Consider the following 15,981-nt stretch of genomic DNA (forward strand, 5'->3'; position numbering starts at 1 on the left):
ATCCAAACAGTATGATTTGTTAGGCCGACGGAAACGAGTTTGTAACCAGTTATGTAACCCGTCTATAAAGCCGTCTATAAATGTCGGTAAATAAATAAAATAAGTGGGCCGCTTAAAAAACTGAACAGAAAAGGAAAGTGTGTATTTGGCCACATAAATGAAGAGGGCTGGTGTGTAAGTCTTTTTAACATACAAAAATACACGTTTGACTCTCGTGCCCTGACAGAACTGAAACGGGTAGATACGGAATAATTAATCTACGAGTCTCATGATTAGAAATGTATTCTCGTTTTTCAGATCCTGTGTTGTTCGTCTGTCCAAGAACAATTTTGATCTTTTAAAGTCGGCAAAACCGGTAAAAATTCAGCAGTGCAGCTTTTTACATCTCACTGAACAGGGAAAGGCCACATCCGTTGAATTTCTGCCTACATAACTACCTAAAATCAACAACAGAGTAAATGCCAACGTTTTTAAATCCTTAGTAACTTGGTTTCTCAATCCCTGCCCTTCTTCCGCGCGAGAGGTCATAAGGCTTTCAAAGCCCTGCCAGACTCTAGATGACATGAAGAACTGCACCCGCAGAAACCTCTGCTGTCTCTATCCGTTGAATACCTGTCACGAAAATGTAGATGGTGTGCTCACAGGGTGTGAGGAAGATTCAGCTCCTTTTCTACTTTTTAGAAAAGTAGAGGAAGTTTCTAACGCCACCCCCACCGTCCCGGCCACACATGGAGGATTCCGCGATCCGGCTGTAATCGGGGTACCCGAAGTACAGCTTCCCAACTCCGCCGCGTAGCCCCTACGTGAAAGCAGCGCGGCTACCAAGCTCGAGCGTAGCGGTAGAGGAGCGCTATGACTGACGTAAGTCAACAAAGGTCACGTGGGCGCGGCTGGGAGCGGCGATTGGCTGCGTGGGCACAGGCAAGCGGGGTGGGGAGGGGGGGTCACGGTGGCGGCGTGGGGTTCGCTGTGTGACACAATTACAACAACTTTGTGCAGCTGCTGGGGAAGTTTGTACAGGCAACAAATACACCCCGCGCGGGCGCGCGCGGGCCCCTGTCACTCCGACTCCACTCACTCCTCGCCGCCGGGGCTGGCGGCTCAGCAGCGATGTAAACACTGCTCCGCCGCCGCCGTCACCGCCGCCAGCAGCAGCAGCAACAGCAGCAGCCTCCTCCTCCTCCTTATTCTCCTCCCCCTCCTGCCTCCCCCCCGCGTCTCCAGCGCTGGGGCTCCTTCCCTCCCTCCCTCTCTCCCTCCCTCCTCCTCCGAGCAGCGGGGCTCCCCCCCGCCTCTCCCTCCCCCTCCCTGCCGGCTGTTGTTGTTGTAATAAAAGTTGTGTTGGTGGCGTGTGTGTGTCGGGCACCCCGCCCCGCCCGGCACTGGGGGGGCGTTGGGGTGGGCGCGCGGGGAGGGGGGGCCTTGCGATCGCGAGTTAATTGCGCTGCGTTTCCATGAAATCGTGTGGAGTGTCGCTCGCCGCCGCCGCCGCCGCCGCCGCCGCCGCCTCTACTGCTTCTTTCGGTGATGAGGAAAAGAAAATGGCGGCGGGGAAAGCGAGCGGCCAGAGCGAGGAGGACTTCGCCAGCTTGACAGCGGAGGAAAGAGAAGTCCTCGCCGGCCTCGACAGGTACCCCCAACGGCAGCCTCCGCGCTCCGGCTCGTCCGGTGTTCTCGCTCGTCCGGGGTGTTTGTGTGTGTGTATGTATGTGAGCGCGCGTGTGTGTGTGGGAGAGAGAGTGGGGAATATAAAAAAGAGCGGCGGCGGTTGTGGTGCTCGGGTCGGAGCGCGGGCGGCAAGCGCGAGGGAGCGGATGAAGGCGTCCGTGTGGGGCGGACGAGGGGGGCAGCCTCTCGGCGGACGCGGCTGTTTTTCTCAGTCTGTCTCTCTCACTTCTCCCCCCTTCTGCAGCCGACTCTTCGGATTTCAGAGGCTTCATGAAGATGGCGCCAGAACGAAGGCCTTGCTGTTAAAGGTAAGGGGGGATTGGGCTTCGGTAGGGGGGTGGGGGTGGGGAGGAGGCAACCGACGAGGGAGCCACCCTCCCCTCGCGTGTGTTGTGTGGGCTTGGGTGTGTGTTGTTTTTGTGTGTGTGTGTGTGGAGGAGAGCTGGAGGAATTAAACCGCCGCAGCAGCAGCGCGCCCATGGGACTCGCCAGGAGACTTGGGTTGAGCCTGCCCTGCGTGGCCACCACCTCTTTCCTTGGCTTTCGGACGAGAATGGCTCTCTTGGCGCGCATGTGGTGCCCGGTGGTGCCTCCCTCTGCTACCACCGATGGTCCCCTGTGCGCGGAGGGGGAAGAGAGGGGCGCGTGGCGTGGAAAGCTGCCCTCGGTCACTTTCTGGGCTTTGTCCAAAAAGTAGGACAGAGAGTGCCTGCGCATCTGGCCTGAATCCCTCCAGCTGGGAGCAACCTCGCGAATAATCGGGAGATCGGGCGTTACTTATCTGCCATTGGCCACCTTGGACCTCCTTTTTTCCTCCTGGTTTTTTATGTATTTACTCATAAAGCTGGACAGGACCGAAGTGACCTAACTTAATTCATATAAGTACGAAAGTAGAAGAAGCGGGATCCCTTTTCTTCCATGGTGTGTCACTTTGGGGAGTCAGTCGCCAAGTGATTTGTTTACTCTCGAGCCATCTTCCTCCCAAAGTGCATCTTCCTTCAGTGAGTCTTCTCTCCCAGGCTTTTCGCCTCATCATGCTGTTTTGTCAGGCCATGGGGGAGAGGCTGTTGCTGCTCACCTGAGCGTGTGAAGAGAAATCTTGTTCCTATATTTAAAAAAGTTCTTGGTCCTGTCATTTAGTTAACTAATGGCTGCTCCTGACTGCCCAAGATGGCCGGATAGGGAGGGGAATGAACAGGGTGGGAGGAGGTAAACGGGGAAATAAATAGTAGGGATGAATATGTATATCAGTTGAAGATTGTGGCTTTTTGGAGCTGCAAATCCCACTAATGTATTGAGAGCTCCTGCCTCCGGTTTTCTAAAGTAGAATATTGCACTTTTACAGCATGGATAAACGGCATCAACCTGTGGAACATGCAGCTGTCTAGCGCCTAAATATGACCATTTATGTTTCTGGACAGTTTTAACCATTTTTATGCTGCATGAAAGGGTATAATGCTGATTAATTTGATACTGCATTTTCAGAGCTAGAGTCTATACTTTGACATCTTAACGTTTTGGACTGAATATAAATGAAATTATTTCCTTATTTTAAAACTGGCATTCCCATTTGGATTTAATAGTCTACTTTAGACCTTAATGCTTGCTTACATTTTTTCCCTTTTGGTGTAACTGGTGAGCTTACTACGTTGTGAATGATTTTTTTTTATGTGGGTATGTCTGTATTGTTTTATGTAATGATGCTTTCCTCTGTTCTTTTGGCTTTCGTTGCAATGTTAAAATAGACAGGTTCTCCAAAGTATTTAATGTTTAAGTAGTTATTTTAATAAAAAAAATATGCTGTGCGTATATAGTTTCTGGTATGTTAGAGACTATCAGAATTTGAAATCTTACTGAAAACTGTTTTAGGACGAGACACATATGTTTAAATAAATGGATGAGTTTCTGCTGCTTAAAATGTTAGGCCGCAATCTGCAAAGATGAACAGCCCGAGTACTTTTGGTATTGTGTTCTTTTTAATATCACACAATATAGCTGTAATGTGTTTTTATTTTTCTTGTATATATTTAGTTCAAATGCGTATTTATCTTTTGTATATAACTTGAGGCTTAGGTTCTTGTGACATCATTAAAACAGAGTTTGGTACTTGTGTATTTTAAGGGTATGAACTGAGGTTTCTTTTTCCTATTGAGCAGAACCCAATAATTGGGTAATATTGCTAGAGTATAAATGAAAATGGATAGTATAATGTTATCTTGTCATTGTATGGTTTGGATTGACGTTTCTGAACATGAAAAAATATTAAGGTTAATCCTATGCATGCTTATTCCAAAACAAGTCCCATTGAGTTGGTTGGGGCTTACTCCATGGTAAGTGGGGACAGTATTGTAGCCTAAATTAAAAGTATGCAGAAATTGCAAACTAGGGCAGATGGATTTAAAACAGATGGGTTCTGTTGAAAGAGTGATGTCCCAGGCCTTATGTGCTTGGGGGCTTACTTTCCAGAATGGGCTGTCACCAGGCAAAGATTACAGTGAAGAGTTTCATTGAAAGTCGGTCATAGTCAAGCATGTGTATAAATATAAAGCTCATGGCTGACATAGCAAAAAACCAGTAAGTTCACCAATAGTTTGTGTCAAGACCATGGATGGTGGAACAACTTATGCCTTAAGTGATAATGTGTAGTAGATAACACTCATGGTGCAGACCTCTTCATTCTTAAATGATAACCACAACCCTCATGTAATAATCAACAAGGGAAAACCATCTGGGAACGAATTGCTTCCTCTGAGTTATAATAGCTTTTTAAAAGGCAAGATCTAAGCAGCCAGTTGAACACTTCAGTCATTTTGAGGTTTCAGCCTGGGTTCATTTACATCATTCATCAGTAGTTCTGGTGAGGGATGTGGGCCTTTTCAGATGCACAAAGCCAGGCCTATGAGGTGCTGAACAATTTCAGGGGGAAAACTGCCTATGTGGAGAGAGTGACTTTTATGTCAGAAAATAACTGGGTTCTAAATATGCGGCTATTGAGCAAAGTATCACTGAGTTGTGGGGGAACCTAAATAACTTTCCTGTTGGGTTACTTCCTGGGTCCATGATAATCCTGAGATATCTGTCCTATGGCTTGCCATCTTTAAGTTTTTTGTCATAGCTACTCGCTCAGGTACGCTTGTGGTTTATGATAGGAGCAAGTTCATAATGTGGTCATTATTCTGAGTCTCTTTTACTCCGCTTCCCCCCGCTGTTAGTTTTTTTTATGTAACCATAGTGGTGCTTCAAGTTTGCTAATCAGTACTGTTTTAGAACATGCAAGTATACTTAAGTATATGGTACCTAGTGACAACAGTGACAGTCTCTTCGGAGCACTTTTCTAGGCCTGTTGTAAGAAGTTCCACTGTTTTTGTTGGATATGAAAATTATATACTTCTTGATCTAAAGTGCAGAGAGGGATATTTAAACTATGATATATGTATGATTGTGCTCTTAATTTCCCCATGCAGAATGCATTTTCTACTTTGTCCGGGGGAGAAAACAGCACAGGAATATGCATTTTGTACTTCTCATACAAAGTGAAATACTAATGTAAGCAAATCCTCAGGGTCTGATTTAATGTTTACAAGCAGTTCTTCATTTGAAGCATGGAGGTGATAGGAAAAAGTGTTGCCAACATTTCCCTGGTACCTTGTTTTGGATAAGGCTGGTATGGGGGCAGGGCAATATGATGACTCTTACTTCCTGGCTTACAGTTAGGCATTGGTGGGTGTATATGACAAGCAAGCTTCTGGTATTGCGCTCTGGTTTTTGGATCTTCTAGTTCCTCTGTGCACTTGCTTAGGTTTCTATTTATGCTATAGCACTTGTTTTGTTGTAGACCTTATTCTAATGAAATTTGTGATAGTGTGGTGCTTGAACCTTTCAGGCTTAAAGGGCATGTTAAAGAAGAGTGGTATGCACAATATTATCCTGGGTCACCCCTCCCCCCATGCACAATTCAATATAAGAAATTCTAGTATAAAATCTATTTATACTGCTGACTAGTGTGCCAACTAAATTCAGTACAGTATGTTGAATAACTGTGTGATGGAATACATTGCATTTATATTTCCTTATAAAGTATGTGTAAAGGTTCAGTGTATGTTAAGACAGAAGCCTAAATCTATCTACGGCCATGTCTGTAGGTTTGTGTTTTCTCCTTGCAGCAGAGCGCAACTTCTTTCTCACTTATATCCAGAGGTTTATACAGTATGCTAATGTCAGTGATAATATATTGCCAAGGAAGCTCTTAAGTAAGGTTTTACTGTTATGCAATGAGAGGTATGCCTATGGCTGTGGTTAGATAGAATTTGCCATCAGGTATATTCAGTGCACTTTGAATCCATCCTCAGTCATTTTTCCCAGTACTTTGTATAATGATTATGGTTTGTTACCCTAATGTTTCATGGGAATCCTTGTTTACTGTTGGAACAACTTTGTTTCAAAGACATTTCATGGAGTGAATTGTATTTTATTTTAAGGTCTCTACTACAGTTTCATGCATTTTAGTCTTCTGTTTATTTTCTTTTTTCTCTTTTTTAAGGCAACAATTAATTGGTACATTGGGTGTGTATATAACAGAAGTCATATTGACTGAAGTTAGTATGATGGTAATTGACTCTGTTTTTATTTAGTGTATTGATAAAATTAGGCCATAACCAATAAGTTTGTCAATGGTTTTTTTTATAGAATGTAATGGATATACAGTATTGTTTATGCAATGGATACACTAAGCTTCATTCTGTTTATTTTTGCACTTATTCAATATAATAGTCTAGTTTTGCAAACAAATGTATGACTAGGATTATCAGAGAATGTGTACCTTATTGTTAGGTTTTAACTGCTTCTATTTGGAAATAAATGAAATTGATTTCTTGTGGAAATTTTTTGTTCTTTTTGGTGATATAGGATGGTTAAAAAACCTCAAGATTTTTTTAAAATAGATTTCGCTTAGTCATATTTTGGTAATGTTGTAATCTGAGGTATTTAGACTGATATTTTGTAATTTATTTATTTGTTGCATTTCTAAAAAAGCAAGCCGTTTCAAGTTCCATGTAAATTGAATTGATGGTTTAACAATAAAAAAAGGAAATATCTCTTGCAGGCCAGAATCAGCTTCTCATTGTGACATAAGCGCTAGACAGTGTCTTACAGAAATTTGATTTCTCACTTTCCCCATGCAACTCAGAAGTCACTTCTGAATATCCTGCAAGTCTTTTGTTGAATGTGTGGTCACACAGGCAATTCTGGAAAATGTCCTGCAACCCTATGCTTGTTTTCTCAAGCTTGTTTTCTCAAGCTTGTTTTCTCATAATTAAGTCCTACTGGTTTCAGAGGGACTAAACTCCTAGGTAATGCATAGGACTGCAGCCTTAGAAATGTGACTGCTCATGTGGAGCTCATTCTGTGCCTACTTGGATTGAGGCCTAATTTAGCTACAATAATGGAAACTTTCCTACAAACACTATGAATTGGAACGATCACTGAGATACTAATGATAGTCCTGTACCTGTAAGAGATTTCTGTAGGAATGCCATTACAGTACAGTACTGTTGGCATTTTCTGCTTGGATAGAATACATAGTCTGGAATGAACAAAATTGGATAGACATATGCAGGTTGACACAGGTCTGAGGAAGCAATATTCCAAAATGGCTATTGGCCATCCTCCTGCAGCATCTATTGCGCATCTACACCCATAAAATTTATATCGAACTATAGGGAGTGTTTCATTATATTATCATTTTCACTAATTATCTTTTATTTTATTTTATTTTATTTCATTTATATCCCCCCTTCCTCCCAGTGTGGCAAACATATCAATAACAATAAAAACATTCTAAAAACAGTTGAAAACAATCACATGCTTTCAATGATTCCAGGGTTTCACAGAAATATGGTGCCATCATGCCTAAATAAGAGAATAAAAAACTGGGGGTGTGCATACTTAAATAAGCTCCCTAAATTAATTTGACACACCCCAATTAATATATCCACACATCCAAAAAATTCTTTTTCTTTTTGGACATCAATAGCAATATTTTTTTCTTAAAGTCTGTTGATGGAAATATGAAGGAAAAATATATACATCATTCTAGGTCATTTTTTGTCATTGTCTATTAAAGTATAATTATTGGAGTTGGCTAGTTCTTTTAAGCCACCTTATGTTTCAGCATATAGCATATGGCCATAAGATAGCTACATCCTTTTTAGATAGGCTGCTATTGCATTTTCAGAATTACACCTTTTATTTCATTTGAGTATAATTTTTTAAGAGAATCACAATTTTTAGATCTCTTGTTCACATTCATATTTTCCATTTTTCTCTAATATGAAGTATACTGAATGATTATAATAATTCAGCCTTTTAATCTCTACTTGATTATACACACACACAATATTATATATATATATATATATATATATATATATATATATATATATATATATATATATATATAATTTATAATTTATATATACAGTTTTATAACTTGCTACTATAACTAGATCTGAACTATTTGGGAGCACTCTGATGAATGTGTTGCACAAGCACCTTAGAAAGCTAAAGTTTTGAATGACTACAGTTTTAATTTGCTTGGCAAACTATTGAAAGCTGAAGGTGGGATTACAGGCCTTAAATTTTAGTGCAATTATGTTTGATACAATAAACATATTTTCTTATCAGATAGGATTCTGATTGCTGCACTAATATAGATTAAAGGTATTTCTCATAGAAGGGATAGACTCCTTAAGGATAATTTATTGAGTTCTCTGTGGCCAGCGTTATGGATTCCTGAAGGCCTTCATTGGCGCTGTGTGTGTGGTAAATTATGATGTGAAGCATTTAGTTGTTTTTAAGAACCTGTGGATGAAACTTCCTCAGCAGTTCTTACAGTTGTGGTTACCACAGTCAGTGAGGGAAACCAGTGCTTTATTTTTAAAAGACCTTTTCTCTTTGGTTGTAGGAGGAGTGGCAGTTAACTACTGTAAAGGACTATAGTGGTGCTCATCGTTCCCTTGTGAACACTTCTCTTGGATCTTGTAAATCAATGGTTGCAACTAATCTAACCCAACAGGCTATTTAGTAAGAGAATGGGAACAAACCCCCACCCTCACGTACCTGCTGACAAGATTAGCCACAGTTTGTACACATTGTGTGAAATAGATGGAATTGAGAGGAAAATTCTAAGGAGTGAGAAGCGGCGGTCACCCTCCTGTTTCATGCTCATGTCTGATTTCCCTTCATTGCCATTTGCTGGAAGGGTTAGACTGAGACGCAAAGGTATATGAGGAAAATAATTTCCATACATTATTCTGTTTCTGTGTATTCCTGATTATGTTTCATCCAGGAAGTAACAAGAGGGGTTTGTTACATTGTTTTCAGTCTGCTAGTAGTAGTTAGGACTAGGCATCACTTGACAGTGGTGCAGAGGAGCCATCTTATGAAGCAAAATTGATCTTTTCAGAGTGGGAACAACACAACAGAACTATCTGAGATCCAGTAATATACAAGAAACTCCCTAAATAAGCAGAAATGGCTCCAGTATCTAAGTTCTAAATGTGTGGATTATTTCATAATCTTACTATGGTCCATAATACCCAAACTGGAACCTATCCAAATCAGAACATAAGGTATCAGATCTAACCCTCATATGTTTGGCTAATTGCTGTCATTTATTGAAGGGCCAGGGCATGTATGTATGTGCTGATTCTCCTACCTGGGACATTAAAATAGATATTAAGGTTGTAAGATTTTGTGTTCATATTTCTCTATTTGATGCTCAGCAAAGTATGAACTTCAGGAAGCCTGTTTTCCTCCTTCCTCTTCTTTTTCTGGATCTGCAGGAGAATACATCTGTAAGACTGCACTTCCTGCATTGATTCATGTATTTTTGAACTGTTCTCAATAAACCAGTCTCACTGGCCTAGAAATATTTCACTGTATTTGTGAGTTGTTTTGAGTTAGCCACTATTCTTTGGCACCATCCCCGATAAGTAGCAGGCTAAAGCCACATGGGGGAAGACATTTCTCTTCACCTCTCCATCTCTATCCTATCTTGTCTTTTCAAGCTATTTTATTTGCAATTTATAGTCTCTCTTTCAATAACAAAAACTCAAATGTGGGCATTTGTTCTGTCTTTCTTGAAAAGTCTCAGAGAGGGGGGGAAAGTGTGTGTCCAGGTAGAGAGACAGAAACATGTACAGGGATGATCATTGTGGTTCTTTCTCAACCACTTTGCCTTTCCAAGTGGAGAAAGATGGAGGAGGTAGAAAAAAGCATTAGGGGATGAGAGTTCTTACCAGCTTGGAAATGCTTTGGAAAACCACTTAGCTTATTACTTATTAGCTTATTATTAAAAAAGTGAAAGTTTATGCAGTTTTAAGTCCACCTGCATGAAGAATGCTTGAGCATAAATTAAATTAATAGCAAATTTTGTAAAGTTTTTTTTAATCTTTTAAAGTAAGTAGCTATACAGAAGTTGTATAAATGTTAGAGCTGGGCCTTGCCTAACCTGAAACATATACAGGTTTCGTATTCAGTAATCCCACAATTTATGTGGGGGTAACATTCTGGGGATCCACTCCTAAAGCAAAAATTGCACATACAGTCGATGACCATTTTGTGTGGGAGTTCTGTTCCTGGCCCACAAGTGTGTATAAGTGTGTCATATCCTGTTCCGCCCTTTTCATGACTTTTTCAAGTCACGTTCATGTTTGCCATCATGCACATGTGCGTGATCACGTGTCTTTTGGATGCGTGTTGATTGGTTGTTGTCTATAATCAAACCACATTGGGTGCAATCAGGGCCAACTTAGGTTTTTCAAATTTCCGCAGTGCCCTGTGTGAGTCCAAAATTCAGCAACTCCACCTCTAGCCTTCCATTCTGCTAAATATACTAGTTGTGAAGCTCTCTGGCACCTCCTTGGCTTTGTGCCGAGTGTGGCAGAACAGATCGTGCTACCCTAAACTCGGCCTCTGGTGCAAAATCTTTTTTTCCTGGAAAAAAAATAATCAATTTATTTGTTTATTTATTGGCCAAGCACATAACGCTGAATGCAAACAAGTTAAATGCATGTAAGTTGAGGGCTTACACTTATTATATATACTGATAGGTAAAGCTAAAGGGACCCCTGACCATTAGGTCCAGTCGTGACCGACTCTGGGATTGCGCGCTCATCTCGCATTATTGGCCGAGGGAGCCGGCGTATAGCTTCCAGGTCATGTGGCCATCATGACAAAGCCGCTTCTGGCAAACCAGAGCAGCACATGGAAACGCCGTTTACCTTCCCGCTGTAGCGGTTCCTATTTATCTACTTGCATTTTGACGTGCTTTCGAACTGCTAGGTTGGCAGGAGCTGGGACCAAGCAATGGGAGCTCACCCCGTCACAGGGATTCGAACCACCGACCTTCTGATCAGCAAGCCCTAGGCTCAGTGGTTTAACCACAGCGCCACATACTGATAGTGAGCCCCAAATTCTTCTCCTTACCAGTACATAGCCAAAATAGCACTGCCTATGCACAAATGAGAAGTATCAGCAGGCTTAGGTAAACATAACAGGTTTGCAGGATTTTAAAAATATATCCTTAGGATTTTTTTAAATAAAAAACCCAGCAAAGTGGGGAGGAGCAAAGTGCTCATGAGCATTAAACCATAGTAAACTGTGATTCAGTGTTGTCTTTGAACCGAGACACAGTGTGGTTTTTGTAGTTAAAAGGGATTTTTTAAATTTATTTTTTACCTTTTTAAATGCTTTATTATTCATTTTCCATATATATACAACACGTAGTCATCTTCATTTTGATCAGTCCAATAAAGATTACAATGTTCTCAAAAGATACATACAATTTCAACTATATGTTTTCTACACGAACCTATGACTTCCCATCCTCTCCATATTTTCCTTTATATTAAGCATCTTGCTTTAGTTTATCATTATTGATTTGTAAAAATTCTCTTTTCTATTTCGATATCATTTTCCTTCATATGTACTATTTACAGAAATCATTCAAAGGCTACTACTGTGCTTAAGTTACAGCTGCTTTTCAAATAATTCTTGAAATTATCCCATTCTAGAATGAACTCCTATTTGGGCTTACGTGGTATGAGAAAGGGATTATGTGGTATGAGAAATGTTTGCTGAATAACTCTGGAATCTCTAAAGGAGGCACCTTAAATATGAACGTTTGTGCAATAGAGCAGCAACCCGAGAATGAGCCCTTTCTGGGATGGCTCCCTGCTTGTGGAATTGCTCTCCCACGGGAGGCTTGCTTGGTGCCTTCATTACGTACCTTTAGGTGCTATGCAAAAACTTTCCTCTTCTCCCATGCCTTTGGCTAATTAAACAATGGCCTTTTAAACAATGTTGGGGGTTTTGTGTTCATGTTTATATGACGTATTTTTTGTGTTTATTGTAAACTGCCCTGTGAACTTCAGATGAAGGATGACATAGAAATTTAATAAATAGTAGTAATAATAATAGCAGAGGTTTTCTTTGGTGGATCCCCATTTGTGGAATACTCTCCCCAGGCAAGCTCACTTGGTGCCTTCGTTACATATCTCTGTGGGGGAGGTTTTGTTTTTGTTTGTTACTCTGTTTTGTGTTTTTATATTGTAAACTGCCCAGTGAACCTCAGATGAAGGGTGGTATAGAAATTTAATAATAACAACAACAACAACAACAACAACAACAACAACAATAATTCCTAAAAGGTGGGCTCTAATTAATTATAATAAAAGTTTGGAGACTTTCCATCTTCAATATTTTTGCTTCCTATGAGCTTCTTCATGTATCACCCTAAGATTCTAATATGGATTTCCATCACTGAGCATGGAACATTTTTTTGGGGGGTCAATGCTGTGTCCTAGTCTGATGCTAGTCTCATGGCACGAAGACAGGTAAAGAGTTGCAGGACCAAGGATAGTTCTGAGTTGAGTAACTTACTGTGATAGAGGTTGAGATCAAACAGACTTTTAAAGCCTCTGCTTCCAGTCTACCCTCCCTCACTGTGGAGACTTCAGATTCTTAAAGGGTCAACTCTCCTGCCTGAAGAGGGGTACTCTTCCCTTCTATAATTTCTCTGCACTGCTGGACTGGTTAGGTACTGCGGGAGGCCTTTGCTTCTTGAGTCTTGGGAAAACTCCCATGATGGGTCTTGGTCCTACGGGACCTGGTGGTCCGGGGTTTTTTCTGGGAGCTTCTGTCTGTCAGCCTTGGGTGCAGTGGTCGCCTGATCTCCAGCAGCAGGATCAGACCCCTGAACTTGGTTTTCTTCTTTGTCTGGCTCCTACCGGTAGCTAAAGACTCAGCAGCCTTGGACCCTGAGTCTTGATTGTGGCTAGACTCTGGTCTTCACCAGTCCTAAACAATTAACAACACACAAATTATTAATGCATATTTAAAGTCTGCCCACAGTTTATTTTATTATTTTAATAATGCATGTGTTGCTTCACACAAAATTTCTACTCTGTTTTACTCTAGGACAGGGGTGTGTAATTGGATCTGGCTGGTGTAATCTGACAATCATCTGATTGTCAAGTGCTTTGGAGCACAACGCATGTGGCTTTGTAAGACGTGGCAAGCCCCGTTTTGACTCAGCTGCACCTTAATTTGCCCCTCACACAACATCATATATGACATGGTACATAAACATAGCTATTTAATTTTAGATTGGTGTTATTAGCTCTGACCCCTTCATATTCTGTTCAGAGGCAGCCTATTTCTGGTAATCTGTAATTTCTGGTCCCTGCCCAGGCCCCCATATCTGCAAATAGTAAGCCCAAAATTTTTCATATGGAAGCTGTACCTTAGAGATGCCACATCCCATAGAGAATGTGATTGCTGGTGATTATGTACAAACTATAACTTTTTGTATTGATCTATTACATAATAATGTTTCAATTTAATCTTTGTACAAGCACATCTGTGTATACCAGGGGGTCCCCAAACTAAGGCTCGAGGGCCGGATGCGGCCCAATCGCCTTCTAAATCCGGCCCGTGGACAGTCCGGGAATCAGCATATTTTTACATGAGTTGAATGTCTTTGGGTTATTTGTGGGGCATAGGAATTCGTTCATATTTTTTAAAAAAATATAGTCCGGCCCCCCACAAGGTCTGAGGGACAGTGCACCGGCCCCCTGCTGAAAAGGTTTGCTGACCCCTGGTGTATACATTCATAGATCTTTACATATTTTAATCATAAGTCTTTCAGATTGAAGTTCAGTGAACTCGTAACTGACTTATGTACCATTCAACTTGGTGGAAATTTCTTTCAAATAGCATGCATAGAATCAAGACTGTGTAGCTCCCAACATGAAAAATGACAGACATATAATAGTGGTATTCAGGTGTTTGCATAAGCATGTAATGTTGTAAATGAGAGGCAGAAGTGTGTATGTGAGCCATGCCTGTGTTTTCTCTAGATATATAGGTTGCCCTTTAGATCAAAGGTTTAGAGAATTTTCTGAATGTGTTTAGAGACTTCCTTGTGATTGGGCTCCCTGTTTTATCAGAATTCCTGGTAGTGTGTGTGTGTGTGGGGGGGGCTTTCTAAGTATGCTAAACCGAACATGTTTAGAATCTCTCTACAGACTTTCACACCTATTCCATGAATGTTTAAAGGGCAGCAGTGCGCCTGCAGATGTTGGAGTTAAGGATTATGTGCCATCCCTGCCCCCATCTTCAGTTTGCAACATTGTACATTCAGTCAAAAGCCCAGAGACAGCAAATGTTTAAGTAATTAAAAACCCCTTCTCATTGATCATGGGCTAATGGGAGTTGGAGCCCAGCCACTTCTGAAGGGCCACAGATTCCCCACCCCCTTAAATCTAAGATGCATTTTGCACCTAGAGGGCTCTGCCATCTTTATGAAAGGACTATATAGGCCCTTCTTTAAGACTGATTCTGCCCAAATAATTGTTTCTTTCATTTGCAAAAAAAAGTGTGGTTTCTACATTCAAACTTTATTTTTTACTAACATCTCAGATGGCAAAAGCTAAGATACACGTGTTTAGATAACATAGGCTGCAACAATTTGGAGCCCTCAATCTTTAATATTGGCCACATTCACAATTTTGTTCGTATAATACCAACAGCAAAATCCTATACATGTACGTTCATAAATTACTTTATTCCTAGGTAAGTTCACATAGGATTGCAGTCTTAAGCATTTATACATTTGAGGCTGTAAATATAGTGTATATTTCAATTTCTCTCAAAATTTTCTCCCTGCACTCTGGAGAAAAAAACAGATCCCCTCCTTCTGCTTCAATATTTGTTAAATTTCTAGATCGGGTGGGTGGGTATGTATGTCACTAAAGTTGAAATCAGTACAACTGCAATGCCTAAACAAACAGGTCATGTATATTTTTGTACAACCATTATTTCCTGTAGTACAGGGGTGGAGAACTGAGGGTGGGATTCACTTAACCAGCCCTCTTGGCAGAAGCCCTGTGGGCTTTCTTCCCCCTGCCCTGCTGAATTTGGCTTGTGTGGGTCAGCAGAACCTCCAGAACAGCACACAGTGGGAGGAGAGCAGGGATAGTTTTATACAACAAGTTGCAGTGCTTGTGTCGGTGGAACAATCGGAAGAACATCAGTGGATGAGCTTGGCAGAAGATTTTGCAATTAGAAACATAGATCTTGGAGAAGGAAAATATAGACAATGAGAAGGGAAATTAGAAAGAATTGAAAGGTATGTTATAAGTAGTTATATTAAGGAAATGAAGCAGTGCTAAAGTGGCTGCTCTTGCAGCTTCTTCCCTACCTTTTGAAATTAAAGCTATAACCCTGGGAAGAGGCAACTGGCATGTTTTGCATTTCCTCATCTTGGTCAGTGCCCTCCTCCCCAATAGAGGCATATTACAGAGGCAGCAGAAGGGGGGGACTGTATTGGTAGAGGCAATTGCACCCTGCTGTGTTCCTCCATTATGGTTGTTTTCAGTCAGGCTGCACACTGTCAGATGACAAGGAAATTCAGGAAGCATCTATGGTAATTCTGTATTCCCTTAGGTGGGGAGCAGTACTGCACTGCATTTTTGTGCTCTTTCTAGGCTGTGAGGCTTTTCTTAACAGCCTAGAGGCAATTCTTGCTCACCTCAGGCATGTTTAATTGCAAGGCTATAATAACATTAATGTATTTGCTGAGGGAGCAATATTTATTACTCATTCTGTTTGTAACTTTCATTCCTAAATATGTAAAATGGGTTCAGATTATTTTTCATAATCTGCTTGTACAAACTTAAATTCATGGATTTATTAACAGTTTTAATATTGTGTATAATGCATAGATACCATACCGATAATGGGAGCTTGCTT

General features: G+C 41.1%; 1 protein-coding gene across 5 annotated transcripts in view; it reads left to right on the forward strand.

The window, feature by feature from the left end:
• The first annotated feature begins 960 nt into the window (after positions 1-960).
• The window catches only part of KDM6A (lysine demethylase 6A), a 101,861-nt gene continuing 86,840 nt past the window's right edge, over positions 961-15,981 (forward strand). For 4 of the 5 annotated variants that reach the window (XM_035114894.2, XM_035114895.2, XM_035114896.2 and 1 more), the window contains exons 1-2: positions 962-1,630; positions 1,913-1,976. In XM_035114894.2, the coding sequence (XP_034970785.2) occupies positions 1,455-1,630; positions 1,913-1,976 (240 nt within the window). In that variant the 5' untranslated portion in view covers positions 962-1,454. Of the gene's footprint in view, positions 1,631-1,912; positions 1,977-15,981 lie in introns of all 5 variants that reach the window. The other variant, XM_035114900.2, reaches the window with a different exon arrangement.

Source organism: Zootoca vivipara, chromosome 4 (assembly GCF_963506605.1).
Source record: "Zootoca vivipara chromosome 4, rZooViv1.1, whole genome shotgun sequence".
NCBI classification, from domain to species: domain Eukaryota; kingdom Metazoa; phylum Chordata; class Lepidosauria; order Squamata; family Lacertidae; genus Zootoca; species Zootoca vivipara.